This window comes from Acinonyx jubatus, chromosome B4 (genome assembly GCF_027475565.1).
Source record: "Acinonyx jubatus isolate Ajub_Pintada_27869175 chromosome B4, VMU_Ajub_asm_v1.0, whole genome shotgun sequence".
Taxonomy (NCBI): Eukaryota; Metazoa; Chordata; class Mammalia; order Carnivora; family Felidae; genus Acinonyx; species Acinonyx jubatus.
This window is the reverse complement of record NC_069387.1, coordinates 41,772,419-41,786,409: the sequence shown is the minus strand read 5'-3', so window position 1 is coordinate 41,786,409 and position 13,991 is coordinate 41,772,419. Positions and strand designations below refer to the sequence as shown.

General features: G+C 43.4%; 2 protein-coding genes across 2 annotated transcripts in view; both read left to right on the top strand.

Annotated features, from left to right (window-relative positions):
- Positions 1-318: 318 nt before the first annotated feature.
- On the top strand, positions 319-13,510 carry NECAP1 (NECAP endocytosis associated 1). Its single transcript, XM_027074197.2, has 8 exons — positions 319-471; positions 6,194-6,294; positions 6,709-6,813; positions 7,734-7,815; positions 8,671-8,779; positions 8,872-9,055; positions 11,401-11,503; positions 11,798-13,510. Exons 1-8 carry the CDS (start codon positions 377-379, stop codon positions 11,844-11,846), a joined length of 828 nt encoding a protein of 275 aa, XP_026929998.1. The 5' UTR covers positions 319-376; the 3' UTR covers positions 11,847-13,510.
- CLEC4A (C-type lectin domain family 4 member A) overlaps positions 11,430-13,991 on the top strand; it is a 53,913-nt gene continuing 51,351 nt past the window's right edge. The window contains exon 1 of the mRNA XM_053225788.1: positions 11,430-11,503. The gene's annotated coding sequence lies outside the window, so the exon portion shown is untranslated. The remainder of the gene's footprint in view (positions 11,504-13,991) is intronic.

The window sequence follows — 13,991 nt, the reverse complement described above, 5'->3', positions numbered from 1 at the left end:
ACTTCTGTCAGAAAAAAAATCCTCCAGATGCCAAGACAGTCCGCCTCCTTCCTAAGCACTACGGAAACCTGCCAGCCGCAAGATGGCGATTACCCCAACCACCTTTCCGAAACGGAGATTTCCATAACGCGAATCGCCGCGCCCTGGAAAGGAAGTTTTGCCATTACCCAAGATGGCGAACTGCGCAGCTTCACGGTTTCCAGCTTTCAATATGGCTTCCCCAACCCGCACCACCGGAGGTTAATCTCAGGAACCAAACTAAACTCGCGCGGAAGTAGCGTCAGCGGAAGTTGCGCCTGGCCCAACTTCCTACCCCCCCCTACGCCCGCCCCCGTTCCTACGCCCCGCCCCCGGTGGCGCGGAGTGCAGAGCCAAGATGGCGGCAGAGTTGGAGTACGAGTCTGTTCTGTGTGTGAAGCCCGATGTTAGCGTCTACCGGATCCCTCCCCGGGCCTCCAACCGCGGTTACAGGTACCAGCCCCGAGGCTCTGCAGTACATGCATACCGGGTCGGGGATGACAGTGTCCTCCTCAGGTGGCACGCTGCGAGTCCCCGCCACTGCCACCTCTGAGTTGTCACTTTGCTAGCCTCCCCACCAGGGTTGTTCTCGCCCCGTCCTCCTGTTCTTTTCCCACTGTGGCATGGCAGCCTGGTTTCCGCCGCTTAAAAAAATTTACCATCTGCGTCTTCCCACTCCTCCTCCCTTGGGCCTCTCGGGGTTACCCATCTGCTCCCCATCATACCCATCCAGTCGTGCCTGCTCCATCGCCTGTCACCTTTGGTTCGTTCTTTCTTGCGTCCTTCGGTTTCTCCTCCTCGTCGTACCCCCTCCTGACCTCCCTGTCTCTCATAAACATTTCCAGTACCCCGTGCATAATGGTGGGTAATCATCGTGTCGGCCGCTCTCTAGGTGATACGATTTAATCTTTTGTGCCAGTCTTGCCACCAAGCATGATCCGCCGTTTGGTTTTCCTTTCACTTCTTTTGCTAGTGGGCAAAGGTTATGATGGTAGGTTTTCCAGTGGTTGTCCATTCTGTTTTTTTTTTTTTCCAGTACATTTTCTTGATGATTACATGGTATTTTCTATTTTCCTTTCCTCCCTTCTTAATCTCTCTTATAGCCTTTCTCTCCAAAGTTAATGCAGCATTTTCTCTGTAGGGCTAACCAACCACCTTGTGATCGCGTGTTGGTGAGGTTCTGAGGATGCTCTAGGCAGTCATGAAGTCATGTAGTGGAAGGAGTTAACACGTTAACCGGGTTACATATTCAGAAATACGGGTATGAACCCTGACAGTTTAACAGCTGTATGATTTGGGACAAATCGCTTAATCTCTGCAAGCCTCAGTTTTCTCATCTGTAAAATAGAAAAAAAAAAGTGATCAGAAAACCTGCTCTGGTTCTGTACCTCAGAGAAGTTTTTGGAGGGTTACGTGACGTAATATAAGAAATGTGAAAAAATTTAGGAAACAGGAAAGCAGCATATTAAATACAAGGCACTGTTCTTACCCCTCTCTCGTCCAACTCACCATCATGATTTTCCTCTTGGCATTTATCATTGCTTTGGCTCTTGTCCTCCTCCTGTGGCCATTAGCTTGCCTCCTTACTGGGGTTTCATTCATCATGGATCACGCTCCTCGTGCTTGCTGACCTGTGCACTAGACACTGTGGGTTGCACGTTTTGGCGGAGGTGGTCCTAATTCCAGTTTTTCAGTCAGGCCCCAAATCGACCACGAATAGGAATCTACGTGCTTTTCGATGGTAGTTACTGGTAGTGGTGTGTGAGTCAGCAGGGACATCTGCTGCTTTGGGCTTCCCGAAGGAGTGACCCTGCCATTCTGGCTTAGGTACGCTCTGTGCGGGCCTCCGTAGCACCACTGCTGATCTCTGTCCTAGTGCTCTTCCTTCTGTATTGTAATTGATTGTTCCGTCTGCTGTTTCTCCAGACTAGCTGTGAACGACTTGAGGTCTTTTCTAAGTTTATAGTACCAGGGTCTAGTACAGTGTCCTGCACATAGCAGGCACTCTGTAAACTTGGGAGAAATTAGTAGATTCCACTTCATCACATAAATTAGCAGTGATTGAACTGTTCAGTAGTTAAGACTTCCGAAAGGGTATGATACATCATAAAGTGGGGTTCTCTTCTCTTTCTTCTACTTTAAGCTTTTTCAGCGACCTTCCTCCTCTCACCCACCTGCATTCTCAACTTTCACTTTCTAGTTTATCCACAGCCTTTTATCTGCATGTCAGTTAACTGCACTGAGCCATCAAAACAATTTCTTAATTTTCCTCTATTTCTTGTTGTCTGTGTTTTCTATGCGTATTATTGACATTTCTTATCCTCAAGAGGCATTTTATCATTAGCCACTCTTAGTATAGTGAGTGAAGAGAGCTGAACTAAGTGTGCATCGAGATTCCCATTTATTTGCTGGGTTATTCTTGGCAAGACACCTAACTCTTTTTAATTTTTTTTTATTTTTTAATTTTTTTAATGTTTATTTATTTTTGAGAGAGACAGAGATGGAATGCGAGTGGGTTAGGGGCAGAGAGAGAGGGAGACACAGAATCTGAAGCAGGCTCCAGGCTCTGCGCTGTCAGCGCAGAGCCTGACGCGGGGCTCGAACTCACAAACCATGAGGTCGTGACCTGAGCCGAAGTCGGACGCTCAACCGACTGAGCCACCCAGGCGCCCCACACCTCTCTTGAACTGTAGTTTCCTCGTTTGTAAAAACGGATATCCTACTACTTACCTTGCAGTATCCTTTCACTTAATTTTCATAGGAATAGGCATAATGCTTGGCACATAATAGGTACTTGATAAATGTTACTTTTATGCCTTTTTGTCTGCCTAATCTTGTTTACAGAACCCATTTTACATTATGAGCATGACTTATTCTTTAGGCTGCCTTTAAAGGAAAAACTGGGATTTTTAGGAAGCAGGAGGAATAGTTTGAGTATTAGTAAGATTGAGGGAATGAATGACTTTGATTCACGTAGTGTAAGCTGTTGCTTCGCAGACTTTCTCTGACAATTTAGATCGATGAGAATGTTAGAAATGATTAGAAAATGGTTTCCCAACCTATGAAACTGTTGTCATATTCATCACTGCCCTTCCCCTCAGCTAAATCATTAGTAAACTCAATAGCCTGTTTTAATGTAATGAGAAGAATGCTGGACTTCGAAGTTAGGCATTACTTCCTGTGTTACTATTCTTCATTGAGACGGACAGAGATGGTAGGCTTTCCATTGCCTATTCCAGATGGTTGCTGTAAGGGTTTATTACTGATGTCAGTGAAAATTTGTGAAGTCAGTTCAGAAGACCAGCGAAACCAAGAGTTCCTCGGGCTAGGTCTTGGGAATGGGAAAGGAACTAAGGCTCAGGGCTGAGGGAAATTGCTGCTGGGGATATCCATTCACTTACTGAGGATTTGTTAAATATTGGCCACTGGACACGCAAGATAAATAAGCCAAGGAACCTGTCCCAGGAAACACATCTAGTAGGCTTGTTCCTGATATATTCAGTACACAGTGTTTAGCTCATGGTGTGATGGTAGAATAAGTAATGACTCCTTAAAAAAAATTAAAACTCGGGGACCTTTAGAGCATTATACTGTGGATCAGATTCAAGTACTTGAGGCACCGCATTAAGAGATGAGGGCATGACAAGGATTTATAAATCCTGTTCAAAACCTGTGCTAATTTTCATTTTTTTTTCCTTTCCACCTTTGCTTCTTGTTTAGATATATTTTATTGTTACCTTTCTGCCTTGCAAGTATTAGTCTTCAGGTTTCTGAGGGATGAGGTTTTTTATTTAAAGATTTTATTTATTTATTTTTTAATTATTATTTTTTAAAGTTTATTTATTTTTGAGACAGAGAGAGACAGAGCATGAACGGGGGAGGGTCAGAGAGAGAGGGAGACACAGAATCGGAAGCAGGCTCCAGGCTCTGAGCCATCAGCCCAGAGCCCGACACGGGGCTCGAACTCACGGACCGCGAGATCGTGACCTGAGCTGAAGTCGGACGCTTAGCCGACTGAGCCACCCAGGCGCCCCAAATATTTTATTTTTTTAAAATTTTTATTCTTTTTGAGAGACAAAAAGAGAGAGAGCATGGGATAGAGGCAGAGGGAGAGAGAGAATCCCAAGCAGGCTCTGCCCTCAGTGTGGAGCCCCATGCGGGGTTCGATCTTGTGACCGCGAGATCGCGAATGCAGCTGAAATTTAGAGCCTGGTGCTCAACTGACTGAGCCACCAAGGTGCCCTGAGATTTTATTTTTATGTAATCTCTGTACCCAACACGGGGCTTGAACTCACAACCTCAAGATCAAAAGTCACATGCTCTAGGGATTGAGCCAGCCAGGTGCCCCATGATGAGTTGCTTAATAACTTTTACTTTGCCCTCTCTTTTCCACACGCTGACAAAAACAAACTCACAAATTCAGAGCTTTGTAAAATTGGTCATATTTAAATAATGTCTTAGATTTCCTTCAAATTCGTGTATCACACAGATTATAAGTATTCAGTGTTTTGTAATGTTTCCACGGACATCTGTATCTCTAGCCCACATGTTTTTCCTGAACTCCTGACTCATATTCAAATGCCTTCTCCGTATCTTCACTTGAGAAATCAATTTGACGTCTCCAGCTCAACATATTCAAAACTGAACTCCTGAGCTTCTCAGACATGCTCTACCTATAGCCTTTCTGTCTCAGTTATTGGCAGCTCCTTTGCTCAGGCGAAAAACTTCAGCGTCATCCTTGACTCCTCCTACCTCACATTCAGTCCTTTAGAAAACCCCATTTCTTTGCTTTAAATGTATCTAGAATCTAGCCGCTTCTGCTCCTGTCCCTTCCTAGCCACCGTCATGACTCCTGGATTGTGGTGGTAGTCTCTTAACTATAATACCCCTGCTTCAGTATTTACATTGCTTCTACGTACAACAGACAAGGTGATCCTTTTAAAGTCAAAGGAAGATCATGTTTCACCTCTGCTTAAAACTGGTACTGGCTCCTTTTTCACTCAGTAAAAGCTAAAGTTCGCACGAGGCCTATAAAATTTGCCCCTCTGTTACCTCACCCCCACCTCATCTCTTATTTTATTCCAGCTGCAGTGGCTTTCTTTTTGAGGGCAAGCATTCCAGGTACATTCGCACCTTAGCACCTTTGCACTAATTGTTTCAAACCTGGAGCTCCTCCCCCCCTCCCCCCCATATCTGCATGAGTAACTCTCTTGCTTCCTTCACATTTTTGCCCACATTTCACCTTGTTTAAAAAAAAAAAATTTTTTTTTAATGTTTGTTTATTTTGGAGAGAGACAGAGACAGAATGCGAGTGGGTTCAGGGCAGAGAGAGAGGGAGACACAGAATCTGAAGCAGCTCCAGGCTCTGAGGTGTCAGCACAGAGCCCGACATGGGGCTCGAACTCAGGAGCTGTGAGATCATGACCTGAACTGAAGTCAGACGCTCAACCAACTGAGCCACCCAGGTGCCCCTCGTTTCACCTTGTTAATAAGGCCTCCCCTGACTACCCTCTTGAATGCTGCAACCTGTTTACTCTCCCACTACCCTCCCGATTTCCCTTTTGTGTTTCTTCATTTTCTTTCTTCTTTAGCACTTACCATTTTCTGAGATACTAATTATTTTACTTGTTATGTTTATTTTTTATTGTCTATTTTCTATTGGACTATAAACCTCACGAGGGTAGGAGTCTTTGTTTTGTTCATTCACCTAGAACAGTGCCTGTGACTTAATATGCATTCTGTAAGTACTGGTTGAATTCAGTGAAAGATGATAATACATTTAGGGATTTGGGAAGCCTTCTGTTACCCAGTATAGTTCATTCAGTAGACTCTGTTATTACTTGATCAGTAAAACACTATTATATAAACTATCATCTGCAGTGTGGCAGTATAGTACCATTATGAGAGTTAGTTTTAATTGCTTGTATTTGTACTTTTACGTGTTTTTATTGATGCTTATTAGACTCCAGAATTCTTAAGGAGTAACACTGTCTTTTGTTTGCTTTGGATTATATGTCATATGAGGCATCTGGGCAGCAGGGATCATGAGTTATTCTTGTTAATTATTTAATAGGTAGAATAAGCAAGAAGGGAAATAGAAATACGGCAAATGATTCTGTGTAGGTTTTTCGTAATAAAAGCCATAGACTTGAGGCTTCCTATTTTCCTGTCCTAGGGCATCTGACTGGAAATTAGACCAGCCTGATTGGACTGGCCGCCTCCGAATCACTTCAAAAGGGAAGATTGCTTATATCAAGCTTGAGGATAAAGTTTCAGGTAATCTGTGCTGGTGACCCTCTAACATATTAAGGGTATTAGTTTGGTGTGCCTTTTCTTTTCCTTTTTCTTTTTTTCTTCTTCTTCTTTTTTTTTTTTAATGTTTATTTATGTATTTTGAGAGTGAGAGAGTGAGCAGGGGAGGGGCACAGAGAGAGGGGAGAGAGAGAGAATCTCCAGCAGGCTCTGAGTTTTCAGCACAGAGCCCAACACGTGGCTTGAACCCACACACCATGAGATCATGACCTGAGTCGAAATCAAGAGTCAGATGCTTAACCGACTCAGCCACCCAGGCACCCCATTTTTGGTGAACTTTTATAAATACATTTAAGTTGGAGACTGGAATGGAAATATTTGTTAGAGTTTTAGATTTTTGCTTCTTTAGCTCAAGGAAGTCCTTTTCTTACCTGTTAGGGGAGCTCTTTGCTCAGGCACCAGTAGAACAATATCCTGGTATTGCTGTGGAGACAGTGACAGATTCCAGCCGCTACTTTGTAATCCGGATCCAGGATGGTACTGGTAAGGGATCTGGGATTTTGAATGGGTGAGATTAGGAAAATAGGTAATGCCTTTCAGTAAAGTGCGTCTCAGTTGCATTTATCTTAACTTCAGTTTACTAAATTTTTTCACCCCTTGCTCCATAGTTAACTATGGTTGCTAAAGGACAAGGATTAACATGTTGTTTGTAATAAATAAAAACAAGTTCAAGATATGATAATTAATAGGTGGATATAAATAAATGTCTATCCAACCAAAGAATTCATACATATTGCCCACTCATTCATTGTTTGTGGTGGGTTTTGGTGGGACTGTCTGAAATCATCTATGTCTAGGGCATTTTCTCTCTTTTCTCCATAGTCTATATCAGAGGTGGGCAAACTTTCTGGAAAGACAGATGGTGAATATTTTAGATTTTGTAGGCCAAATGGTCTCTATTGTAGCTACTCAGTTCTGCTGATGTAGTATGAAAGCAGCTACAGATAATATGTAAACAAATGGGAATAGCTGTGTTCCAGTAAAATATTATTTTTTTTTGTAATTTTTTTTTTTAACGTTTATTTATTTTTGAGACAGAGAGAGAGTGAGCATGAACGGGGGAGGGTCAGAGAGAGAGGGAGACACTGAATCCCAAACAGGCTCCAGGCTCTGAGCGGTCAGCACAGAGCCCGACGCGGGGCTCGAACTCATGGACCGCGAGATCATGACCCGAGCCGAAGTCGGCCACCCAACCGACTGAGCCACCCAGGCGCCCCATTATTGACAAAAACAAGTATGGCAGCATTTGTCTCTTGGGCAATACGTAGGGTGTGGACCCCTGGGCTGTGAGAAATGTTTCACATTCACAGACTTTATCTAGTTAAGGTAACTGTTAATTTTCATTGGGTGGAATTTTCCCTAAGGGACACTTCCTGTTCTGAGTATTCCTGTCTTTTTCACAGGGCGTAGTGCTTTCATTGGCATTGGCTTCACAGATCGGGGTGATGCCTTTGACTTTAATGTCTCCTTGCAAGATCATTTCAAGTGAGTGATTCTTGTCCTTAACCGAGTTAAACCTTGGCTAAGTTAACCCTGAACCAAGCTAAAGGGTTTTGGAAATGCTCCTCCTCAGTTGAATGGATACTACCTCTTTTACCTGCTGGTTTCTGTATTTGATAAACTAGTTTGTTATGAATTTGAATCTTCCCATTCACTGTTTCCTTACATCATCTTTGTGTCTCTTCTGTCCTTTCCTTATAGCCCAGGATATGTTTTTGGTCCTTTGTACGGTGTTTTGAGATGATGCTTTTGCCTATGCCTCTGGAGGAATTGACATTTGCTCTCTTAAGTGGCCGAGGGAGGCATATAGTCACAGCAGGACTGTATGTGAGAGAGGAGGAGTTACATGCCAGTTTTGTTGCTTTGTGTAGCTGACGTGTTGTATGTCTCCTGCAACGACATTGCTTCAGTTTTGCCACAGCTGTGGTGGACAGTGCCATGCACTGTCAGCTTCCTACTTCAAGGGCAGGCATAAGTCTGCTTTTCTGCCTCAGAACTCTGAAATTGTGGAAGTGCACTCAGTTGGCACAGGGATGCAGCCCGGAAGGATGGAGGAATTAACGTCCCCTCAGGGGCAGCCCTCACCCGTGGTGGGTGGAAATTGGCGGCTAAATGCCCTCCTTTGGAGGGACAAGTTAAATATGCATTCTGAATGGCTCCTCGGTGGTATTGAACCCTGTTGCCCTGTTTTGGCTTTTCTTCTTTTCCTTCCTCACTTTTCATGTTCCTTCACTCTGCTTTCTGGAGTCCTGTTTCACATAAGCCAGTTACACTCAAATTTGTGTGTCAGCTCTGCTTTCAGGTAGTCCCAAATTGAGATAATTTACTCTTTTACTGAAGGTGGGTAAAGCAGGAATCTGAGATTTCCAGAGAATCTCAGGAAATGGACACTCGTCCCAAGTTGGATCTGGGCTTCAAGGAAGGACAGACCATCAAGTTGAGTATTGGGGTGAGTATGGTTTCTTTCCTCCCGCTCCCTGAATTTCCATAATAAGCTTGTGACTTTTTCTTTCTCTTTCTTCTCTGTTTTCTTTTTTATAGAACATTACAACTAAGAAAGGTGGTGCTTCCAAGCCCAAGGCTGCGGGAACTGGGGGCCTGAGCCTGCTCCCGCCCCCACCTGGAGGCAAAGTCACCATCCCCCCACCATCCTCCTCAGTTGCCATCAGCAATCATGTCACTCCACCACCCATTCCAAAATCTAACCATGGAGGTAGTGATGCAGGTAAATCTCTCTGTTACTTTGAACTCAAGACCCTGAGAACAAGAGTTGCACATTGCACCCTCTGAGCCAGCCAGGCGCTCCGTCTCTGTTACCTTTAACTTTGAGAAATCATCTTATCTTTTCTTTTTTTTTTTTTTAATTTTTAAATTTTACTTAAATCCAAGTTTAACATGTGGTGTAATGATGATTTCAGGGGTAGAATTTAGTGATTCATCACTTACACATCAAGAAATCATCATATCTTAAGTTTCAGTTGGGTACCGTACCCCTGTTTGCCAAGGAGAGTATTGATGTTTTTGCTATTAAGTGACACTTGGTACTGAAAGGTGATTCTGACAGCCTTTAGCAAGGGATTTCAGCTTTTCTATTGAACCGAGAGTCATGGTATTTGGTAGGTTCTTTGTCAGAAAATGAGTGGATATTGGGGCACCTGGGTGGCTCTGTTGATTAAGCATCTGACTCTTGATTTCAGCTCAGCTCTTGATCTCACAGTTGTGAGGTTGAGCCCCGCATCAGGCTTCAAGCTGGGTGTGGAACCTGCTTGAGATTCTCCCGCCCGCCCAAAAAAAGAAAATGAGTGGTTATTAAGAAAAAGACTATTTCCTTCATTGTACCTTGGTTAGATGCTAGTAGGCCTGAGAGTCAGATGCACTCAGATTTTGGTGAGAGCTCTGCTTTTTTTTTTTTTTTTTAAATTTTTTTTAACGTTTATTCATTTTTTGATAGAGACAGAGCCTGCGTGGGGGAGGGGCAGAGAGAGAGAGGGAGGCATAGAATCCAAAGCAGGCTCCCGGCTCTGGACTGACACAGAGCCCGACGCGGGGCTCGAACCCACGGACCGCGAGATCATGACCGGAGCTGAAGTCGGACGCTCAACCGACTGAGCCACCCAGGTGCCCTGAGCTCTGCTATTTTATATCTGAGTGTACTTGGTAATATTATTTCCTTTTTTTGTCTTAATATCCTTGTCTACATAATGGAGACTTAAAACTACACCCAGATTGTGAAGGTGAGGTGGCCTGACGCCACCTAACACTGTCCATGGCGCAGAGCAGCCACTCAGTAAACGTGATGTTTTCATTTTTCCTGTTTCTTCGCTAGGGCAGCTGGGAGACCGTTAGACAGCATCTGGGTTCGTGAATACATTTTCACTTTTCTGTACCATCTAATGGCAAAAAAGAATAGATCTAGTTCTTTCCATTTCAAGAATGAGAATATTAGGGGTGCCTGGGTTTGACATCGGCTCAGGTTGTGATCTCATAGTTCGTTTGTTTGAGCCCTGTGTCAGGCTCTCTGCTGTCAGTGCAGAGCCTGCCTTGATCCTCTGTAGCCCTCTCTGTCTGCCCCTTCCCCTCTCTCACATGCGTATGTATGTGTGTGCTCTCTCAAAAAATAAACATTAAAAAAAAAATAAAAGAGTGAGAACATTAGAACGTGAAAAGGAATTTTCCTGAGATTATTCATATAATTGACTACTAAGAGTAAACTTTTTCTTTCTGGAATTTTGAGATAAAAATGGTTGTAACCTACTTCTTTTCGTAAGTGTCTCCAGAAGGCACTGGGGGGATAACGTCTAAGATTTATTTTTAATTTTTTTGAATGAAGCTTTTTATTTTAAGATGATTGTAGGTTCACATGCAGTTGTAAAAAATAACAGAAAGAAATCCTGGATCCTCTTTACCCATTTTCCCTAAATGGTAACTGTTTGCAAAACCGAAGTGGAACAGCTTAATCAGGAAATTGACATTGAGACCGTCTACTGATCTTATGTAGATTTCACCAGCTACACGTGTTCTCATTCGTGTGTATATGTGTGTTTAGTTCTCTGCACTCTGATCGTGTTAGGTTCCTGGATCTGTTACCACGGTCAGGATACAGAACAGCTCCCTCAGTGCAAGGATCCCTCACATCATCCTTTTATACCCACACCTCCCCCCGAGTCCTGCCCCACGCCTCCTCTAACCCTTGGCGATTACTAAGCTGTTTGCCATCTTTATAGTTTTGTCACTTTGTGAATGTTATATAAGTGGAAACATACAGTACATAACCTTTGGGGATTGGCTTTTTCCACTCAGCATAATTCCCTTGAGATTCATCCAAGTTGTGTACATCAGCAGTTTGTTTCTCTTTCTTGCTGGGTAGTATTCCATGGTATGGATGTACCATAGCGCGTTTAACCGTCGTCACCCACGAGGGAACATCTGGCTCATATCCAGTTTTTGGCTCTTGCAGATAAAGCTGCAAGGAACATTTGTGTATAGATTTTGGTGTAAGCATAAGGTTTTATTTCTAAGATTTTTATTATGCTTCCCCTTTTCTTTTTCTTCCGTCTGCCCTGTATTCAGATATCCTTTTAGATTTGGATGCTCCTGCTCCTGTCCCGGCACCAGCACCAGCTCCAGTGTCTGCAAGCAATGACTTGTGGGGAGACTTTAGCACTGCTTCCAGGTAGGAGCATAGTGAAACCAGCATACTGTCAATCAGGGTACAGGGAATGTTACCGTCCAATGAAACGTCTTAGGCAGGAAGTTTAGGTAAGGAAGTAGAGTTAGTGCTGGGGATGGTGGGATAAGAAAGCTGTAGGGTGAAGTTTGACTGGGATGTTTCAAGCCTTGATAAGTAGAATTTCTGTGAGGTATAGTTTCAGAAATTCTGGGCAGTGATTTCTTGGAAACTATTAAGTGAAGAATGGAGTAGCTGTCCTAATTCCTTTGGCTTTCTCTCTGTTCTCCTGTCTTGCAGCTCTGTTCCAAACCAGGCACCACAGCCATCCAACTGGGTCCAGTTCTGAATAGCATTAAGGACAGACTTGAAGAAAAAAAAAAAAAATGACCTTGAGGGCACCAATCTGTGAGGGAAGTTAGGAACCCCTTCTCTTCCCAGAACCAAAATTACTGGACAATCTTTTTCATAGCTCCTCCATTGCATTCAAGCTGGATCACGTCACCCCCTATGTTGTTACTTGCGTACAGCCGAGGAAGAATCTCTCATCTCCTGTTCACTGTTAAGGCAGGGGAGTGGTGGGTCTTCTCATACTTGTGGCTGACTATGCAGGGCCCCAAAGGCCAGATCTCTTTGAGGGAGAAATGAATTCTAACATCTGTAAAGTTGTTCTTTTCAGTTCTTCAACTTATTTCAGAATCATCTCATGACCCTGTGTGCCTCTTTGTGAAGCCCTATTTAGCAATTTCAGGGGAGACAAAAACCTTGACATTTCCTTTCCCACTAGCCTACGACCCTCCAAATGGACTGGCCAACCTCAGTGTTTACAGATTCAGAGTTTTGACAGGGATAGGTGTGAAGAAAGACCTGTTTCCTGGGTCTCTGAGATAGACCCTCCTGCAGGCTTATCCTGTCCAGTGAACATCCATGGCCGGGGGCAGCTCCATCGCCCTCGTGTGTTTACATTGTTTCCTCCTGTGCTCAGAGGGTTTGTTGGTGGCACCTCCACTGTTCTTTTATTTGTTGAATAGTGCGACATCTTTGATCAGTGGGTGTCTCTTGGATGAAGGAGGTTCAAGGGGCTGTGTTTTCCAAGTTATATTGTAGAGAAGCGTTGACTTTCTTGCAGCTCCATCTGGTGGCTGCATTTGAAGCGCGGCATTACTTTGCATTTGCCCCATTATTTGACCTGGAGTTGAAGGGTTTAGAGTTTTTAACCTGATCTGTAGAGCAGACGGGTTGAAAAGCACGTAACTCTTTTTCAGTACCCACATTGCCTTGCTGCCTGGGTATCTGGCCCCTTGCGTGAACATTTCGTTTTCAGTGCATCTAGCCCTTTCATAGAAAGCTGCTATTACATACATTGTCACTTATGAAGGAAGCTGGAGAGTCCACGGCACTAGCCGTCCTGGGTTCTGCCCGAGTGACCGCTTCGCTAAACCATCACAGAGGGTATCTCGAAAGCAAGTTGCTCTCCCACCACTTTCCCTTCCCTCTACCCCACCATTCCTTTTACAGTGCTGTGAAGACAGTTCCCTTTCTCAAATGAATGGGCACTATCAATTGTGTTTGTTAATGGGCAATTTTGAGGGTGAAATGGGAAGATCTCGTTTCTTCCCTCAGCACTTCTTTGGATGTGTACACTTTGGGAGGCTCGTGTTTAGTTTCAAAATATAGTCTCTCTCCTGGATTTCCTTCTTGACTCTTTTTAACTTTGGGTCCATTTTTTTCTCATTGCCTCCTGTTCCAGGCAGCTCTATTCTTACAGAGCCATGGCAGGGCTTTTTAAAATTCCAATAGAAAACACTAAGTGGAAAGTCTATAGAATCACTAGTGACTGACTACTGGGAAACTATTTTCTCAATCTTCCTCCATGTTGTGTTCTTTGTATTCTCAAGATGATAATATATTATGTATTTGAATTGCTGAAAAACTGAAAATGAAATTTAAGATATATGTATATAAAGCGTATGCTGTATTGGTGCAATAATGGTAATTAAAAATATGGAAAAAGGTAGTGTCTCCTTTATCTTTAATTTGCCTATTTCAGTGCCTTTTTAATTCAACTGACCCAATATAAACGGGCCAGTAGGTAATAAATGGACATTTTATATCTATTACTCTTTTTCAAGAAATAGGGTTTCATTCAGCAGTTCAGGCTAGACTTCGGTACTCATGGTTCTAAACCCACAGAGCACTCCACTCCTTATAGAGATCGTATATATTAATTATTTATTTGCTGGTACAGTTCATTTCTTTTGCTTCAGATTATCTTCATGATCGAGGCCACCACTCACGTCCCAGAACTATAATCAGCATCAATGAGGGGGATCTGTAAGACATGGAACTAAAGACAGAGTTATAGACTTTGGAAGCCAGAAGGATCTTGGAGTTCTCATTCAGTGCTTTTCACAGAAGGTGAATCAGAATGATACGTGTGCTTGCTTTTTTAAATAAAGTAACACACTGCTCTCTGTAGAGATTCTGATGTACC

Bases quoted from the DNA above. Each gene is read 5' to 3' on its own strand.
- NECAP1 (XM_027074197.2), top strand. From the start codon at position 377: ATGGCGGCAGAGTTGGAGTACGAGTCTGTTCTGTGTGTGAAGCCCGAT. The intron at 472-6,193 runs GTACCAGCCCCG...TTCCTGTCCTAG, and splicing joins GCCTCCAACCGCGGTTACAG to GGCATCTGACTGGAAATTAG. The intron at 6,814-7,733 runs GTAAGGGATCTG...TCTTTTTCACAG, and splicing joins CCGGATCCAGGATGGTACTG to GGCGTAGTGCTTTCATTGGC.